The 20,657-nt window shown below is 39.9% G+C and overlaps 1 protein-coding gene across 1 annotated transcript in view; it reads right to left on the bottom strand.

The window, feature by feature from the left end:
• LAMA2 (laminin subunit alpha 2) overlaps positions 1 to 20,657 on the bottom strand; it is an 852,154-nt gene that overhangs the window by 188,405 nt on the left and 643,092 nt on the right. The window contains exons 37-40 of the mRNA XM_075863715.1: positions 16,881 to 17,043; positions 14,505 to 14,715; positions 4,796 to 4,912; positions 1,728 to 1,891 (exon numbers count right to left, since the gene is read on the bottom strand). Of these exons, the coding sequence (XP_075719830.1) occupies positions 1,728 to 1,891; positions 4,796 to 4,912; positions 14,505 to 14,715; positions 16,881 to 17,043 (655 nt within the window). The remainder of the gene's footprint in view (positions 1 to 1,727; positions 1,892 to 4,795; positions 4,913 to 14,504; positions 14,716 to 16,880; positions 17,044 to 20,657) is intronic.

Here is a 20,657-nt window from a genome sequence, read left to right as displayed (position 1 = left end):
CTGTCAAGAGTTGGAGTCGTGTTGTGTCCTCTGCTGCATCTATTGTGTCGCACCACGCCGGGTGTCTGTCTACTGTTGGAGCCTAATCTTAGCCTGAATCCACCGCTACTGTCTACATTGCCTCAGGTACCCTTTCTGGACTATAGACATTGCATTGTACCTGTTTGGTCGACTGCTATCCCGCTATGCAGTATGGCCCATTCGGTCCACACCCCACTTCATGACATTATCTATCCATCCATCCATCCATCCATCCATCCATCCATCCATCTGTTTAATGCTGGTTCCTATCATCCCCAGATATATGTAGGCTTAGTCCCAGTTCTGGGTGTATGTACAGCGTAGGTTCCCACCTTATAGAGGACGCCTGGTCGTGGCAGGTGGGCTCACACAATTTGATCAAAATGTGCACTAAGAACCTCACCATTTGTACATAGATTCAGGAGTAATGCATATTTATTTATCTGTAGTGCTTAGGTGGCATTAATGTTCGCATAGTGCTGTCAACATTATTTTGCGTGCTGTATCTATCTATCTATCTATCTATCTATCTATCTATCTATCTATCTATCTATCTATCTATCTATCTATCTATCTATCTATCTATCTATCTATCTATCTATCTATCTATCTTTCTATCTATCTATCTCATATGTATTCCATATCTATCTATCTATCTATTTATCTATATAGTATATTTATAGCAGGTGTGGACATAGGCAGCAGAGGGCCCCCTTGCAAGAACATTATATGGGCCCCTTACGCTAAATTAGCTCATTAAAGGACACCCTGCCCATATATCTCTCTAACAATCCATCAATAATTGTGAGCCATTATCATTAGCTCAATCCCTTACATGCAATCTAATAAACAGTACAAAGCATATTTTAAGGTTGCAGTGGGCCCCTCTACGTACTGGGCCCCTGTTGCACCAATGGTGTGTCTGCCCCTGATTTATAGTGTAGGATAGTAAATGTCAGTGAATCTCTGAAGCTTAGATTTTGAAGTCTATAACTGGATCAGAGCTCTGTACACATTCTGCCTGGCAGTTGATAAAGATTTTGCTGCCTGCTGAGCTCTGCAGGTGAGACATTCTGCTGGACAAGTACGTGTCTGGTACACAGGTAGGTGGCACTGCCGCACTGTGTGTTACCTTGAATTTAAGCCAACTGCAATGTTTTATTGAAAGAGACACGTGCTTGCATCTGATATTAGCAGGATACATTAATGTACAAAGCAAATGAGAGCTTGGTAAATTTTGAAAACATTTTAATTGAAGAGCAACAGGCCAACAATGACCACATAAAACTGAAGGTGTATTGGTTTAGCTTATCATAATTTGCATACTTATTATGCCAGACATGGCATATTTCAAAACGACATCTACAAAGATGATATTGCCAGTTCATCTGGATTTAAGCTGGAAATCTCGCAATATAAAATGCTCATGTTTGTCCTTATGATTTTTTTTGCTCATCTCTGTGCAAGAAAAATAGTATGTCCTATGTTTGTAGAAAAGACTAATGATTCTTATAGTACATTCAGTGACATACATAGAAAACTGGGTGGCCAATAGCAAAAATATAAAATAGGGCACTTCCAGGTTCTTTCTGACAACACTACGCTCCTAGCCACATCCTGCTATGGCCCCCTATCACCAGGGACCCCATAGATTCGTATGGGTTTCCTCTGTTTGTAAAAACTTTTGATACTTTGTTTCTACTCACCCATCAAGCTTTCCAGAGGACTCGTTTAACTGGGCTGCATGCAGTTCAGCCTCCAGTACTTTCTCCGGAAGGTCCCTTGTTTGGATCTCATCAGTGAGATTGTTAATTTTGTCATTTAATCTTTCACCCAATTGTGGAAGTTCATTATTCATATCCATCAATTCCTGTCAGATATAGAAAATATAACAATAAACTTTAAATTCAAATAATAGTGACTTACATAATGTATCACACACTCTCTATCGACATTAACCCCTTCCTTCCACATTTACATTTTTTCATTTTCTTCTGCTCGCCTTAGAAGCCTATGATGCTCTAACTCGGGTTCTGCTGAACCGTGGGAGATTGGATGCTGTGTCCATAATACGGGCTCGAAAAAGCAAAGGTATTGTGCCCCTCTGGAAGTTGCCTTTGGCGTACATTCGCATATATTTTTTTATTACACTTTCTTTTTTTTTTTTCATTCTACTTTAATCAAATCAATTTCTCTCAGCATTGAACTCGTAATTATTATTATTAATTCATAAATAAAGGGTAAAAAAAAGGACACCTTTTTTGGTGTCATGCATATACAAATGCATCCAATACACAGCGGCAGGGCCGGCCTTAGGGCTGTGTGACCTGTGTGAGATCAATATCAGAGGAGGAAGCTCAGCCCACAGCCCGCCCTGCACAAAGCCTGTGATCCTGTCAGCAAGGAAAAAATGGTGAGTATCTATGTGTGTATGTGTGTATATGTGTGTGTAGTGTGTATACAGCATACGTCTCTGTGTTTGTATGTGTATATATTACAGTATGTGTGTGTATATATCTGTCTGCATGTGTTTATGTCTCTTTGTAAAAGTGTGTGTTCAATATTAAAGTAGAACAGATGAAATGAAGATATCTGTGCTGCCCGCTATATATCCTGCTGCCCCTATATACCATGCTGCAACTATATATCCTGTTGCCCCTATATATCCTGTTGTCACTTATATACCCTGCTTCACCTTATATACCCTGCTGCCCTTTATATACTCTGCTACCCCTCCATACCCTGCTGCCCCGTATATAACCTGCTGCCCCTTATATACTCTGCTGCCCCTTATATACCATACTGCCCCTTATATACCCTGCAGCCCCTTATATACCCTGTTGTTCCTTATATACCCTGCTGACCATATATACCCTGCTGCCCCATATATACACTGCTGCCCATTATAGTTATCATCTACTATATGATCTGTACTCAGAGAGTTATCACTGTGTTATCTGTGGTGTTATATAGGACTGCATGTGAAATCTACTACATTATCTGCAGTGTGTATATCTGTGCCTGTGTGGGTATATATGGGTCTGTTTGTGAATGTGTCTTTGTGCTTGTATATATGTGCCTTTTATGTATTTGTATACGTTCCTGTCTGTGTATTTATCTGCCGGTTTGTGTGTGTATATATGTGTCTGTATGTCTATATATTTACCTGTATGTATATATTCCAGAATGTGTGTATGTATATTTGCCTGTATGTCTAAATATCTGTCTTTATGTATGTCCATTATATATGTTCCAGTATGTGCGTGTCTATATATGAGGTTAGTTTTTGGTTTGTGTAGGGGGCGGCAAAACAGAGTCCCGCACAGGGCGCCATCCAACCTAAGGCCGGCCCTGCACAGCAGTGTAGCTATAGGTGTTGCAGCGGTCACAATTGTGACCGGGTCCTGAAGTCAGGGGGGCCCATAGCCCCCCCGCACCATGTTGTCAACAGTTACTGTAGTAACTAGGGCCTATGTAGTTTCCAATAGATTAAACTACATGAGCCCCTGTCACTACAGTAACTCCTCTATATACTTATCCTTCTTGCTCTGGGCAGAGTGCTGGGTCATGATGCTGTTTAGTGTCAGGACGTTGTATGCACGGCGCACATAACGTCCTGATGCTGAATGGCGTAGAGGGCCCAACTCAGGAGTGAGGAGGGTAAGTATATGGATACTGTCTGCTGAGCTGCTGCATCTAAGCCTCCCTCGTGATACTGTCTACTGAGCTGCTGTATCTAAGCTTATTATATATGATACGTTCTGCTGAGCCGCTGTATCTAAGCCTCTCGTGTGATACTGTCTGCTGAGTCGCTGTATTGCATATTATCTGCTGAAGCCCTGTTTCTAAGCCTTTCATGTGCAAAACTATATGCTCAGCTGTTACATAGTTGATAAGTTTGAAAAAAAGACACAGGTCCATCAAATCCAACCTATAAGTCCAAGTTAAATTATAAGTCTAATTGCTTCATTAGGGGGATAATTCTCCCCCAACTCCAAATATGACAATCAGAATAAATCCCTGAATCAACGTCCCATCTCCAGAATCTAGTACTCATAACCTGTAATATTATATTTTTCAAGAAAGGCATCAAGGCCCTCCTTGAACTTGTTCAAAGAATCAACCATCATAACATCCTGTGGCAGAGAGTTCCACAGTCTCACTGCTCAAACATTGTATATAATCCTATCATGTGTGATACTGTCTGCTGAGCTGTGTATATAAGTCTATCATGTGTGTTACTGTCTGCTGAGCTACTGTATATAAATCTATCATGTATAATACTGTCTGCCGCTGATCTTGCCAGTCACTCTCCAATTTCTATTGAATTTGATAGTACTTCTATTTTTACACAAAAGTATCCAAGATCCTACATGACCATCCTTCACAGAGTGCTTCACAACATTGGAATACCACGTTACTATTTATTGTTGACTCCATGAAGGTGTTCCCATTCATATTTCTATCTATGTTCTGTTGAATAGATTCCGGAGTTATCACCAAGGTTCACATTGATTATTTGGTGTTAATATTGAGATTCACCTGGCTGCGCCCTCAAGGTTAAGAGTTGAGAACATTCCTGGAGAAAATGACTTTTGTGTATGACTGTTAAAGGTAGAAATATTTTTTAAGCTGGAAATATAAATCACTTCAGGTCTCCTTTGATCTCTGTAAGGGCTTACACTTGGTAACTTCAAACCTGTTTACTTTAGTGTAAAACAGCTCTTTAAATTTCAGTGGTTCAGTAAGTTTACGGCATACGGAATTTACTCACATTTCCAGCTTCATTAATATTTTGTGCTATGTTATTGACTTCTGTCATGATGTCATCAGACTCGCTTAGCGTGCTCTCAGTCTCTTTCTTGCCTTTTTCAACAGCTTGCTTATGACCCTAAAATAAAGAACACATAACATTAAGTCAGTCCATCTAAAGCATAATGTGATGGTTATCTAGTGGCAATAAAATATAATGTTCCACAAGAGCAAATTTTCATGACAGACATATGATGTATATATGTATGCAGATATTGATCCCTATCCCAGCCAAAATTCCACAACAACAAACATAAGATCATATATACATAAAATCAACCATAAGATTCAGATCACTTGCTTAATGTTGTATAGGTCCCCCTCATGCCCCCAAAACAACTCCCATTAGTCGGGCCATGGACTCTACAATACCTCTAAAGGTGTCCTGTTGTATCTGGCACTAAGAAGTCAGCAGCTGAACCTTTAATTCCTGTAAGATGCAAGGTGGGCCTCCATGGGCCAGACTTGCTTTTCTACCACATCCTACAGATGCTCGATGGGATTGAGATCTGGGGAATTTGGAGGCTAAGTCAACAACTTTAACTTTTTGTCATGTTCTGTGGGTTTGGACCAGATGGACTAGTCCCCACACACATCGAATGAGCCTTGGGCGTGAATGGCACTGTCACCGATTCACCGATTATTTTTCCTTTACGACTTTTAGTAGGTACTGACCACTGCAAACTAGGAACATCACAGAAAACTTGCCATTTTGGAGATGCTCCGATTGAGTCGTCTAGCCGTTTCAATTTGACTCTTATAAAAGTCGCTCAGATACTTACGCGTGACCATTTTTTTACTGCTTACAACGTATTAACTTCAAGAATTGACTGTTTACTCACTACCTAATATATCCCATCCCATGACAGGCGCCATTTTCAGGATAAAATAAATGTTATTCACCTCACCTGTTAGTGGTTTTCATGTTATGGCTGATCAGTGTATGAGTATAACAAATAAATAAATAAATATATATATACATACACACTAGTCCTTCTCAATGAATTAGAATATCACCACAAAGTTTATTTATTTCAGTAATTCAATTCAAAAAGTGAAACCCGTATATTATATAGATTCATTACAAGCAGAGTGATCTATTTCCAGCATTTCTTTCTTTTAATGTTGATGAGTATAGATAACATGGTAGTTCAGAGCGCACAAGACCTGGGTAGGTGCACGAATAGGGTCCAAACCCGATTACGTAATGAAAGAAGTATTCGGCACACAAATTCGTGATTCTTGCAAATCTTTAAATTTTTATTTTATCATTAGTTGATGCCAGAGGTTTTAGTGCGACGTTTCGGTCAAAATTTAAACCTTCATCAGGCACTTATTCCTCCTGGTGTCTGGAGTATCCAGTCGTTGGCGCTGCTTGTGTTGGTAGCGGCTAACCGCTAAATTTGGCGCGGGTATAGCTAACAGTTAATGAAAACCCAAAATATAATATCTCAGAAAATTTTAATATTAAATAATTCCAATTTCAAAAATTGATTTTTAATACCGAAATGTTGGCCTACTCAAAAGTATGTACAGTATATGCACTCACTACTTGGTTGGGGCTCCTTTTGCATGAATTACTGCATCAATGTGGCGTGGCATGGAGGCGATGAGCCTGTGGCACTGCTGAGATGTTATGGAAGCCCAGGTTGCTTTGATAGCGGCCTTCAGCTCGTTGGGATTGTTGGTTCTGGTGTCTCATCTGTTTCTTGGCAATACCCCATAGATTCTCTATGGGGTTTAGGTCAGGCGAGTTTTCTGGCCAATCGAGCACAGTAATACCGTGGTTATTAAACCAGGTATTGGTACTTTTGGCAGTGTGGGCAGGTGCCAAGTACTGCTGGAAAATGAAATCAGCATAAAGCTTGCCAGCAGAGGGAAGCATGAAGTGCTTGAAAGTTTCCTGGCAGATTGCTGTGTTGACTCTGGACTTGATATAACACAGTGGACCAACACCAGCAGATGTCGGCTCCCCAAACCATCACTGACTGTGGAAACTTCACACTGGACCGCAAGCAACTTGGATTGATGCCTCTCCACTCTTCCTCCAGACTCTGGGTCCTTGATTTCCAAATGAAATGCAAAAGTTACTTTCATCTGAAAATAGGACTTTGGACACTGAGCAGCAGACCAGTCCTTTTAAAGACTTGGGAAACCTTTGCAGGTATTTTGTGTTGATTCGCTGATTAGAGTGTCACACCATGAGTCTACAATCTTCAACTTTTACCCAATATTTAAAATTTATGAGAGACTAAATTTTGGGTTTTCATTAACTGTTAGCCATAATCATCAATATTAAAAGACAAAACTGCTGGAAATAGATCACTCTGTGTGTAATGAATCTATAGAATATATGAGTTTCACTTTTTAGATTGAATTACAGAAATAAATTAACTTTTTGATGATATTCTAATTCATTGAGAAGGACCTGTATATACAGATCAAGAAATCTTTAACTTGACCCTGACAACTTGCTGCAGCATTATAACTTATCACTTAATACAACACAAGTAATTGAAAGCCAATGAAAAACTCAATAAAGTTTTGCCTCCGGCTATTTAACGCGGCATGCTCTATCGGATACGGTTTTATGCACTGTATTCTACATAGATGTATACTGTTTTGAATAAAAATACAATGTGCAATATGGCATCCTTACAAAGCAGTACTACCACAATAGGGTGCATAATATGGTGTGGAAAGGCGAAATGAAATTCACACTGAAGTGTATATGAGGTCTAGGGCACGTTCAGATGTGGTGGATTTGCTGTGAAATGAGTTTACATTCTGCAGCATGCTCAGTCTGCTGTGGAGGAGCAGAGGATTTTCACTGTGTATTTCAGGCTATGCAGTGCAAAGACTGAAATATATGGCAAGTCCACTGCAAAATCCACCACGTCTGGATGATACCTCAAATATGCTAATTTTGAAAGTTTCCGCCATGTCTGAACCTACCCTCAAGCTATGTCGATATTCGCTATGTCAAGCACTGCTTAATTTTTTTGCTAAATTATTCTCTCTCATTAACATGGTTTATATTGTGATGGGAAGGCAACCACAATATGACAATAATAGTGCCAACTGGATCTGTATTTAACTGTATTCTAAACCTTTTCAATAATGGTTAAAAGAACAAACTGTTGCATCAAAGCATGTGGTCTGTACAAGTGAAAAAACCGTGTCAGAGAAAGAGAGACTGACTTGTGGATACCAGGAAGATAAAAGTGGTTTCTCATTTTCTTTACAAATGGAAGTTTTCACCCAATCCATCTGACATAGCAATGTGAATTTGTCAAGATAAAGTTTGAGTGTAGGAATGTTGTAGTATAGCAATTAAAGATGAGCAAATCAATTCTACACAAATCAAATTTGGTAAAACGAAACGCGGCAAAATTGCGATTGCTGGCCACCCTATTACAGATGAGAAAAAAGGTCACATGACCTGGGCAGGCTTCCCAAAGTGCACTGCGGTTATCTATCCCACTATCCATGTATGTTGCTGTCACTTTGACATTACATGCTGGCTTGACATTAAAGAGCTTGAAAGGAGTGTGATTTAACTTGGATAAAGCCTTAGAAGACATGAGAGAGTCAGAAAGTCAGACACAAGTTTTCAGGGCAATCAGGGCACTTTCAATTTTCGGCAAATTTATTTGGATCAAATTGGAACGGCTGATTCAACTGAATCAGACCCAAAACAAATTTGTGGAAGTTCGCTCATCTCTAGCAGCTATCCTTGTTGCTGAAGCAATAAAGTGTAAGTATTTTCTGCACCCCGTAGTGCATCAATACTATATGGCTCACACTGGGTCAAGAAGAGCTAATTTGGTGAGCTGTCTCTGGGTGAAAGATACAATGTGTCTTTAAATGTATAACATTTTTGGACAGGTCCAAAGTCAGTGGTAAAGTGAAGAATTGTTTTGTCATCAGATTAAGGCCTCATTTACACGAACGTATTATACGCGCGTGCGACGCGCGTGCTTTGCACGCATGTCGTACGCACCTATATTAGTCAATGGGGCAGTTTAGACGATGCGTGAATTGCGCTCAGCGCGTGTGCGCAGAAAAAAACTCACGACATGTTCTATAATCGTGCATTTTTCGCGCACTCACGCACCCATTGAAGTCAATGGGTTCGTGAAAACCACGCATGCCGCACGGAAGCACTTCCGTGCGAACTGCGTGATTCGCGCAAGAGCTGTCAAACTCCTGAATGTAAACAGAAAAGCACCACGTGCTTTTCTGTTTACAAACATCCAAACGGAGTGTCAAATTCGAGATGAGCGCACCGAACTTCACCGGGTTCGGCCAAACTCGTTTTGACCGAAACCGGTAAAAAATGTTCGCGTACGCGACGTCAGGAGACAGTCACTGTCCACGGTGCTGAAAGCGTTAAACTGGTTCAGCACCATGGACAGTGACTTCCGCTCCGAAAATCCATGAACCTGTAAAAAAAAAAAGACGTTCTGACTTACCGATAACTCCGGTCCGACCTCCCGGGATGACAGTTCAGTCAAAGTGACAGCTGCAGCCAATCACAGGCCAAGCACAGGCTGCAGCCAATCACAGGCCAAGCACAGGCTGCAGCCAATCACAGGCTGCAGCGGTCTCATGGACTGCGGCGTCATCCTGGGAGGTGGGGCCGGATGACAAGAGAGGGACGCGTCACCAAGGCAACGGCCGGGAGCCCGGACTGGGGGAAGCAGGAAGTTCTTGGTAAGTATGAAAGTCTTTTTTTATTCACAGGTTGGTGTATATTGTGTTCGGCATTCACTGTCGAGGGTGCTGAAAGAGTTACTGCCGATCAGTTAGCTCTTTCAGCACCTTGGACAGTGACGGGCGTCGACTAGCCTCATCTCTATGATGGTGGCTGCGCGAAAATCACGCAGCCGCGCATCATACACGGATGACACACGGAGCTGCCAAGTGCCTTTTGCGCGCGCAAAACGCAGCGTTTTTTGCGCGCGCAAAACGCACACGCTCGTGTAAATGAGGCCTCACAGTATGCGGGAGGGAGTGTACCACAGATCTGCACTAAGCATGAGAGATACCTTACAGGTGGCTCAGTGGTTTTAACAACTGGCTCTTTTGTGTATGTGGGAAATTCGATTGTGAGCCCCATTGGGAACAGGGACAGTTGCAACTAATGACAATCTGTGCAAAGTGCTGTGGAATATGTTGGTGCTATATAAGGTAGATAAATATATATTAGACAAGTTCAGAACTTTATATGCCCTTAGCCACACACAGGCATTTAGTTATTTTTCTCAGGCTGTCTTCTGCAATGTTTAACCACTATAGAAAGCATTCTTTGCCATTTTACATAATGCGAAGTAAAAAGTACCTCATTCAGTATTGAATTCATTTAAGTCGACATCATTTAAAATGTTATGCATCTTCTCCAGGCAAAATACCTTGTATTATACTGATCAGAATTGTAATCTTTTCCCTAGTGACTTAAATATTTGTACCAATATATAAAAAATGCTAATGTTAAATATTTTTATATTAAAAATCCATCAGGAACAATAACCGATTCACATTCAGAACACTAATGCACTACAGTATATGCAGCATTTCCATCAAAATGTATTCTTTCAAAGTAAGGACATTCATTATTCTGAAGGGATAAAAATGTGGATTTGAATAACCTTCAATACAAGCCATTAAGTCATCTAATCACACTTTATTCATTCCTGTTCAGTTCCATCTGGATTTATTTTAGAAAAATTACCCTTCTCAGATTTAAATAAATTAAAAATGAAAACGTGCTTCAATATACTATGTCAGTAACTTAAAAATGGTTAATCTTCACATGTCAAAGTCAAAGTGTCCCAGAAAACTGCAAAGGAAACATAAAATATAAAGAAAAAGATGCATTTCCCATATGATTAATACTGGGGAAAAGTATCCTGCCTGAATTAATTTTCTAAAAATGTTTCATATATCGTGATATTTGTTGTAAAATACAGAATGTATACATCTTTGGTCTACTAATTAAAAAAAAAAAAAGTTGAATAACTTTGTAAATATGATATATTACTTATCTTGTCCTGAATTACAGCCAGTGTTATAGTCCAGAGCTGCATTCACAATTCTGAAACTAAATGCTGAAATCTCCCAGTATTTCTAGGTAGCTTGTTGTTTGGACAAAGATATATGTGTCGTCTTTAAATCAGGCATTGTACAGTTATCTGTTGTTGGAAAAATTGATGGTCACACTATATTAGAAGATTTTAGCCAAACTATTAGGGATGGCAAGCTTGTTGACTGTTTCCAAGGATGGCAACCAGATTTATGAATGAAGCCCTGGGATATAATACAGACTTTAACTTAGGATCCGTACAAGAGATGTAGTACAATGCATTTACAAAGTTACTCATCTTTGTATGTAGATTATTTCTATATATAAACTTTAAAATTGTTCTCAAAGGTGAACATTAAGGTGGCCATGCTCGTTCGTCAGGCAACTATTTGTCCCGACTCTACATAGATATGTACGATTAGCAGAATGTGCATGTATATTTCATTAGGTAGAGGGGGATAAGTCACTGACATTGGAGGAAAAATAATCTTGCATGCTGAACCCCAACATGCCAATTCTTCTGCCCCCCCTAATGAAATATATCAATAGAATTGAATGCTTCCCTAACATACATTGGAAGATTAGTCGATCTTGCCATTTTTAACATTCAGAAATTAAGACATTTCTTTCCTCCTTTTCCCTCTACTTTTGGTTTTAAATTGAGCTGGGTGTGAGATTTTCACAGCACGCCCCAAACATTTTTACACTCCTTTTATATAAAAAGTAAAAAACAAAATAACTCTGCACGATATCACTGATTTTACAATTCAAGTAAGTGTAGAGTGTAACCAAGCAAGATTATGCTTACAATATTATATAAATGATATAACATAATATATGTCTATTACATCTGTATCTATTTAATTATGAAACTAAAATATTGGATCCTATTTATATTTGATTAGCCATTCACTTCCCAGTTTGTCCCAAATATATTTAATAGAATTTAGGTTATAGTCTGGGCCACTTTAAAGCTTGTACTTGGTTATTATATGATCTATTTGTCTCCATCTGAGTTTAATTTGCGTTGGGCTACTATTTATTTCTTACATCCAGAATAGACAATACAAAACATAGCATACTAAATAATAGTTCTTCTATGTAAAGTCTCCTTAATAATTATGTTAGTGCTTTTACTACTTTAAAACATTTCTGCCAAGGGTAATGTACCACTCTGGTACATTGTTTTGTATTATGGACATATAGTACTTTTATTCTACAGATCGAGTAAAACTTGGCTGTACAGTCAAGTTAATTAATTAGAAATATAGTTTAGTTACAATGAAGTTGCCGTTAAGAAGATTAGACATAGCCTGAGATGAAAGCTGTGGGCAATATTTATCTCATGTTTGTATCCTGTGTTGTTGCCAAGTTTCTTTGTGGTAGCATTAGTTTCTGAGGCTTTGTACTTGGGGCTTGAAATGTATTTTAATATGCACAAAATAAGATTACATTCTGCACAAAAACTACACTGGGACATTGTGGTGAAGTAGCTTCCAGAACTAAAAGTAATATGGCAAAATTCCGCTACATAAACAAAAACCTTATTTATATTTAAAAGTGGACATTTAAAGCGTACCTAACTTTTTTGGTGACTTTTCAGAATAAGCTGTGTGTGTACATAAGGAATAACACTATTTTTGGCCATTATATGGCTTGTATATGAAATTTTTAAAGAGTTTTCCCCTCTGCAGGCTCTATCTGTGATTCTCACTTTTTCCTGGACTACTGGGCGTAGCCTAACAGCTATTATGTCTTCTATACACAGCACACAAAGAAGAGGAGAATCCGCTCTCCTATCTCTATCTATCACATTTATAGAAGCTGCAGCAACATGGAGGATATTATACAGCAGTAATGAACAGTGAGACTGTGAGGGTGTGAAATATAACACTTACCAGCTGCTGCAGCATGTCTGTGTGTGCCTGTCTGCCTCTCTCTCACTCATCCTGCTCCTGATCCCTCCACCATCCCCTCTCCATAGGCTTTTATGGGCAGTGTGTCTCTCTGCTCCTGCTCACCCTCTCGCTCCCCCTCTTCTCTCCATAGACTTCTATGGGCAGCAGCGTCTGTGTCTCCCTGTTCCCTCCTGCTGCTTCCCCCTCCCTCTCCATAGACTTCCATGGGCAGCGTTTGTTTCTCTTCTCTGCTCCCTTTTTCTGCTCCTGCTACCCGCTTTGTGTCTCCCTCTCTCCTTCCTCCTCCATAGACTTCTATAGGCACACTTACTGCAGTCTGTCTCCTTTGCTCTGTAACTAGAGACAATTTAGCTTGCCAACAGGGGGTGCACAGCAGATTACAGGAAGAGAGACACTTATTGGCAGTAAATTTACATAGAGTTTGAACGGATAAAACAACAACATTTTAACAGTAAGCAACTACAAACTTAATATATATCATGTATACTATTATATTAGCTTAAGTTGTTTGAAAAGTTAGTGTCCATTTAACATGAAAAAAAACAATTTTAATCAGATTTCTACTAATTTTATAAAATATTTTCATATATTAAAATAGAATACAGTATGGGATAAATATTGAACGGCACACAACAAAAGTGGTGCTGGGTTTACAGCACATTTGAGACTGCAGTCGGCAGTATACATTTGGAATAAAAAAAAAAGTCAAAAGAAAGTCCTTTTGGAACGTTTGTCAAGTTTATGTCTATGTACCTTGTTTTTGACAGTGCTAAGCATGGGTTTTGTAGAGATGGACAAGGAGTCCCTACGTGTCCATTTTACGGATCTGTAGGCACTTCACATAACAACTTATTCTCCCTAGAAGTAGTGCACCTTCATAACACGTCATGGGGTGGCAGATGCCACCATTTTTTGTTCTTGAATTTCTCAAATATTTGCAATAAATCTCCAAGCACTTTTATAAAATCAGCGGCACACAGAGGTACAATATAAGTCCATAATACAGCCCTGTACATGAGGTTTTGCTTGAAAATTAGTGTCTATGATGTATAACGTTTCCATAATGTGCACTTACAGATATGCCAATAATCATGGTGCATAATGATTTTACCTTCCAGTACAATAATAAATAGAATAACTATGATTGGATGAAAAAAGTTTCAATAGTTTTGCCTATTTGCACATAGTGATTATGGTGACGATTAAACATTTTTGGTTGTATAATAATGAATATCTCTGTGTAATCTGAAAAAATGCTCATCAGAAAAATCTGCATATCTTGCAAAGCCTTTGAGCATTTATCTTTACAGAATTTAAATTTGCACCAAGGCAGTCAGTTAGATATTCCTTAATGCACAGTATAATGAGGATTTGCAATTAAAATAAATTGAGAGCAGGCAGTTTAGGAAGAGTATTTGTGACAGCTAATAACCACTGCTGATTGTGTGTAATTAGTTTTATAACACATACCGGCTTGTATATCTGTGTATGCAAAATCAGCAAAGAGTAATTGGGCATACTCATGTAGAACTGTAAGTATGTAAGACAGTCTGCAGTCAACCGTTACCTATTTGTACATTATCCCAAGACTACTGTGAAATGAATTTCTTTCTGCATGAAACATTAATGAGAACATTTTGTTTGCCAATATTAATATAGAAAATTACCTCCAGAGCAGTCATATTGTGTTTATTGATAGCTGAAAGTTGGTTGGACTCTATTATTTTCCCCTGAGCTTCACGTAGCATGTCCAAGACATCATCCAGTTTGTCTTCAAAGTGACTTAACTTGTCCTTTACCTCAAAATTTAGGTCATTTGTTTTGTTATGAGGATCCTGAAATAGCTTCTTCACTCTATTGAGAAGACCTTCCGCTGCCCTGCAATGAAAATGGTATATAAAATATGTAAAAGTGACAATAATAGACCAGTATCATTTTTTCTCAAAATCCATATACCGTACGTACAGTAGCAGACATACTAATTTATTGTACCTTGTAGGATATTTCAAGCAGTTGTATTTACCAAAAATTATAACTTCCTTCCGTCCAAAGTATTCGAGGAATGTTGTGGGACTTTTTTGATATTGGTGACTGGCAAAATGCAATTCATGAAACAGTATATAAGATCTCTCGGCGGCATTGTTCATCCCACTCTGCTTCACTGTATTTTCTATAACACCTTAAGGGTCAGCTCACACGTTGTGTAAATACTGCGGATTTTCCGCAATGGATTTTGTTGCGGAAAATCCGCAGCATAATACAGTAGCAGCAAAGTGGATGAGATAGAACAAATCTCATTCAAATGCTGCGTAAATACTTACCGGAAAACCCACTCAGAAATTGACATGCAGAATTTTATTCCGCAGCATGTCAATTGTATTTGTATAAATGGTGCTGATTTGTTGCGGATTTTCCCCATTGAATTTAATTGGGAGGTAAAACCCGCAACAAATAGCAGTTGTTGCAGTTTTTTTTTGCGGCGGAATAGCAGCGTTTACACCGCGATAAGCGCAACTCAGAAAATAAAAAAATCTTATACTTACCCAGAAGTCTGTGTTTCTTCCTCCAGGCCGGCCTCCTGGGATGACGTTTCATCCCATGTGAGCGCTGCAGCCAATCACAGGCTGTAGCGGTGGTCACATGGGATGAAACGTCATCCAAGGAGGCCGGCCAGGATGACATGAGAGGGCTGGCCTCCTGGGATGACTTTTCATCCCATGTGACCGCCGCTGTAGTCAATCACAGGCTGCAGCGGTCTAATGGGATAAAGCGGTCTAATGGGATGAAGCGTCATCCCAGGAGGTCAGCCTATTAGCAGACCAGCTAAATGCTGCAGTTTTCCACAGCGGACATTCCGGGCGGAAAACTGTATCACAGTTTGGTGCGGTTTTTCGCCCGGAATTCCCTTTGGCACACAGGGTGGATACGCTGTGTGCTTTTAGGCAGCATATCCGCTCTGTGTGAACTCAGCCTAAAAGAGACTCTAGATATCAAATATTCATCCACTGTATGTTTGCCTTCATATCCACAGATTTATAAATATACACATTAGAAAATTAGAAGGAGATGAGAATGTCTAAAAATTGTATCTACATTTCCCTAACACAAAAATTCAAGATACATTTGTTATGAATCATTTTTATTACTGGGTCGTTTTAGAAAGGAAAGTTATTTTCACCATGATCAGTTTATATATATATATATATATATATATATATATATATATATATATATATAAAGCAAATATGACACCACTGGCTTCAACATCAAGGACCTTCCTCCATATCAGATGACCTGTATTAGCCAATAGGAGCTCGCAGGTCCTTCATTCTTAACCTCACTCACATACACACAGTTTAAGACCAGGTTTCCATAACAGCCCAGCCATTTTTCTTTACTCGCCGTAAACGAACTGTATCTATACTGGATTTGATCATTCTCATGCCTCCAAAAAGGAACCCTGCACTTGGACTTTATTGGATTTGTGGGCTTCATATCAGTAGGAAATGAAGCTTTTAACCACACACACAATCAATAAACAAATAGACCCGTGCAAAGCCGGGTAACTCTGCTAATATATATTATAAAAGTCAATGTCTGTTTGTCTGTCCTCTGTAGGCATCCAAACGCCTGAACCACTTGACCCCAAATTCGCCACATAGGTACATTGGGTGTCTGGGAAGGTTTTCGTAAATGTCCCAACCTTGCTTTTGTTCTCTGTTATCAGCCATTATAGCGAATGTCTGTTTGTCGTCCTCTATAGGCATCCAAACACCTGAACTATTTGAACCCAAATTTCGCACATAGGTACATCGGGTGTTCAGGAAGGTTTTTGTAAAGGTCTCGACCTTGCTGTTGTTCTCTTTTATCAGCCATTATTATATGATCACGATCCAATACTATAAAAGCGCATACAGACATTTGCTTTTATAGTACATGAGGCCTTTTAAAATATTAGTATACAAGTCTATTGATGCTCCTGAAAAAAAGGAAGCTCCGTAAAAAGTTACGTTTTTCTGAGGTTTAATAATTACTCCACTTACTTTAACTCATCTGCAGCTGTTTTTTCTTGGTTCTTAAACATTCTTCTCCTGAGCTCCGCCATCATCTTGTCAACATCCTTCTGTAACTCTTGGAAACTTTTGTCCTGTGTTTTGTTTTGTATACCGAGTGTTTCATTCAGCTTTACAGCTTTGTCATATATGTCTGCAGGTAGTACGAAAGTTAGATGATAGAGAATACATTAATATACCGCAAGCTCTCAGAGACAGAGGTGCAGGGAAAGTTCAGCATTGATAACATGAAAGTAACAGATTGAAAAATAATGCATTTTCTTGTACTCAGCACATGTTGATTTAAACAGTCGACTTAAAGAGGAATGGCACCAACGGGTACATGATTTACTTATTAAATAATACAATAGTAATGGATTCATTGTACAATAGTCAAAATAATGCACGTTGCTGTTCTGTATCATCTTAAAAAAAAACAAAACGCTGGCAATTCTAAATCTGACTCAAAATTCCTGAAGGAATTTTGAGGAATATTTTTTCTGCCTGTCAAAAAACTCTGTGTGAACTAGGTATGGATCCAAGTGAACATATTTTACAAAAAAATAAAATTGTTCCGGACTTATTTTCTTACATGTCTTCTTAATGCAGATACCAAAGGAGGAAAAAAAATGCAGATGCTCCATAGAGGAACAGCATTTACAGCTAAGCTTGTTAGTAAATGTATAAATTATTTTGTTATTTAATTGGATCTACCAAGAACTGGATTGTGCTGTATCCCAGTTCCACAACATCCTTAACTAAGCATTAATTAAATATGGCCTTTAATGATACACAGATGAGGGATTATTTCACAATTTACACTATCCAATTGCTGTTTTTATACAATCTGGCAATATATTTATGTCAGCGAGATTGGCTGTAGATTAAAGTATGTTTTATATGTTTAGTCATTCAGTTATTCTTCCTTGTGTGAAATGTGTATGACGATTGAACATTTACAAGTGGATAGTACCAGATCATTATTCATATAGATGAAGTAAATACAGAACTTTTCCCCTCAGAAGAGTGTGCTGAAAATGAAACACAAAAATAGCAGCTATGCTTGAAAACAATGCATTTTATTTAACTAATATGTGGTAACTTTCCCTGCAAGGCTGAGTTCACACGGGGCGGATACACTGTGTAATAGCTCGCAGTGTATCCGCCCTGTGCGCCGCAGTGAATTCTGGGTGAAAAACTGCACCAAACTGTGGTGCAGTTTTTTGCCTGGGATGTCTGCTGCGGAAAACTGCAGCACTTGCCGGCCTGCTAGCAGGCCGGCCTCCTGGGATAACGTTTTATTCCAGTAGACCCCAGCGGAGTGTGATTGGAAGCAGCGGCGGTCACATGGGTTGAAGCATCATCCCAAGAGGTGGGTCTTCTGACATCATCCAGGCCGACCTCCTGGGATAATGTTTCATCCTATGTGACCGCCACTACAGCCTGAGGAGGCCACAATGGAGAGAGGAACACAGACTTCTGGGTAAGTATGAGTTTTTTTTTTCCTGAGCTGTGTTTTTTGCGGCAGTATCGCTGCGAACCCGCCGCAAATACTGCAACAAATGCTATTTGTTGCGGGATTTACCTCCCCATTGAATTCAATGGGGAAAACCCGCAACAAATAAGCAGCGTTTACACAAATACAATTGACATGCTGAAGAATAAAAACTTTGCACAACAGGTCAATTTCTTAAAGTTTTTTCCGCTCAGTGTTTATGCAGTGTGTGGATGAGATTTGTTTTATCTCATCCACTTTGCTGCTACTGTATTTACTGCGGAGTGTCCACAACAGATTCCATTGCGGAAAAACTGCAGTATTTACGCAACGTGTGAACTGACCCTAAATCTTGGGCCACATGCATAAAAAAAACTGTTTTTCAAAAAGTGTCAGTTTGTCCCAAAATGAAAAACAAAAGCATGAAACTGAATGATTGCTATTGCCAACACTGACAATTTTCTTTCTTTTAAAAATACAACATATCGGAAAAGTCAGCGTTGTTTAAAACCCCCACCTGAAATGCTTTAAACCCCTCTGCCAGTATTGATAAATCCAGAGGCGGACACAGACTGCAGAGGGGCCCTGTGCAAAGAATGTGCCTGTGCCCCCCATAACCTAACCACGCCTGTGCGCATATAAAACTAGACAAATCTATATAGCACATTTTATTACTAGTTTAGTAACAAACATAAATAATGCAAATAATTTCTATATTTATCAATTGAGTATAACACAAAGCACTCATGTAACGGACTTATAATGAGTTTATCTTACTTATTGCACTGTCACTTTCTAACGCCATGAATGTTATTGACAATGGCATCTAAGGGGTTAAACAAGTGGGATCCCGGTCGAGTCGGATTCCGCTTGTTACAGTGAAGTGTCGGCTTTATCATAAAGTGGACAAAACAGTTATATGGAGCGGACTCAGCCCGTGGGCCCCCTCCATGCTTACTCTACCCATCTATGACGTAAGTAGACGTCAGACATTGGGAAGGGGTTAATTAAATTATTATGGGTGAAATGGACAACACTCTGATTAAGTGTATTTGTGGTGGTGAAGTGCGGGTGGCACCCTATACAGTGCTTGAGGAGGCCACCACAGTGTGGTGACCACACAGTGAGTGAAAACTTTAAATGGTTTTGCTCATCCTGGAAAAACACACACCAAACACCACACAGTAAAATCATCGGTAGGCTCAGGGGGCGGAGCAAGAAGAACTCTAAGGGTATGTTCACACGAGGTCATTACGTCCGTAATTGACGGACGTATTTCGGCCGCAAGTCCCGGACCGAACATAGTGCAGGGAGCCGGGCTCCTAGCATCATAGTTATGTACGACGCTAGGAGTCCCTGCCTCCCTGCCGGACAACTGTCTCGTACTGAAAACATGATTACAGTACGGGACAGTTGTCCGGCAGCGAGGCAGGGACTCCTAGCGCCGTACATAAGTATGATGCTAGGAGCCCGGCTCCCTGCACTGTGTTCGGTCCGGGACTTGCGGACGAAATACGTCCGTCAATTACGGACATAATGACCTCGTGTGAACATACCCTAATACTGATTGGCTGAGAGCCTCAGCCAACCAGTATTGGGCTTAATTTCAGCAGCGCCGCTATCCCTAATCAATAACTGGTCTGAAGATAGTGATGCTGCTATCTAGGTGCGGCGCGCTCTATCTGGTGGTCTTGGTCACCAAGTGAGCGTCACAGTCAGATGTTGCACTGCATCTGACAGTGACACTGGTTACTAGGTCACGAAGACCACCAGACAGAGCAAGCCTTGCCAGGCCTCTCCCCTCCTAATACATTGTCTAAGTAATAGATCGGCGCGGCAGATGGATGGTGCCCCCTCCCACCCTGTGCACATTCGTCAACTCAGAGATCGGGTCCCCTTCCTTAATATATGTTATTGATGGCTTCAATAACATATGTGAAAGAATGGGGCTCAATCTGTGAGATGCCAAAAGTGTACAGGGAGGAAAGGGGGCCCCCTCTGTCTGCCGCACAGCCGTGCCAATCTGTGTGCCGATCTGTGCGCACAGCGTTTAGGGCAGCTGAGCGGGCCCCCACCCCTTCCAGGCCCCTGTGCAGCCGAACTCGCTGCACCAGCGATATCTCCATCCCTGGATAAATCTCCTCCAGTGTTTGCTGAGGACTTCATATTCCCCTTTTGACTACCAGCAGAAATGTGTGAATATGGCATAAACCGCAAGCTATAGTAGTACATTTTGTTCTATGAATTCTCAATAATCTTCTATAACTGTTCAA

The sequence above is a fragment of the Rhinoderma darwinii genome, chromosome 4 (genome assembly GCF_050947455.1).
Source record: "Rhinoderma darwinii isolate aRhiDar2 chromosome 4, aRhiDar2.hap1, whole genome shotgun sequence".
NCBI lineage: Eukaryota > Metazoa > Chordata > Amphibia > Anura > Rhinodermatidae > Rhinoderma > Rhinoderma darwinii.
This window is presented reverse-complemented; position numbering and strand designations above follow the sequence as displayed.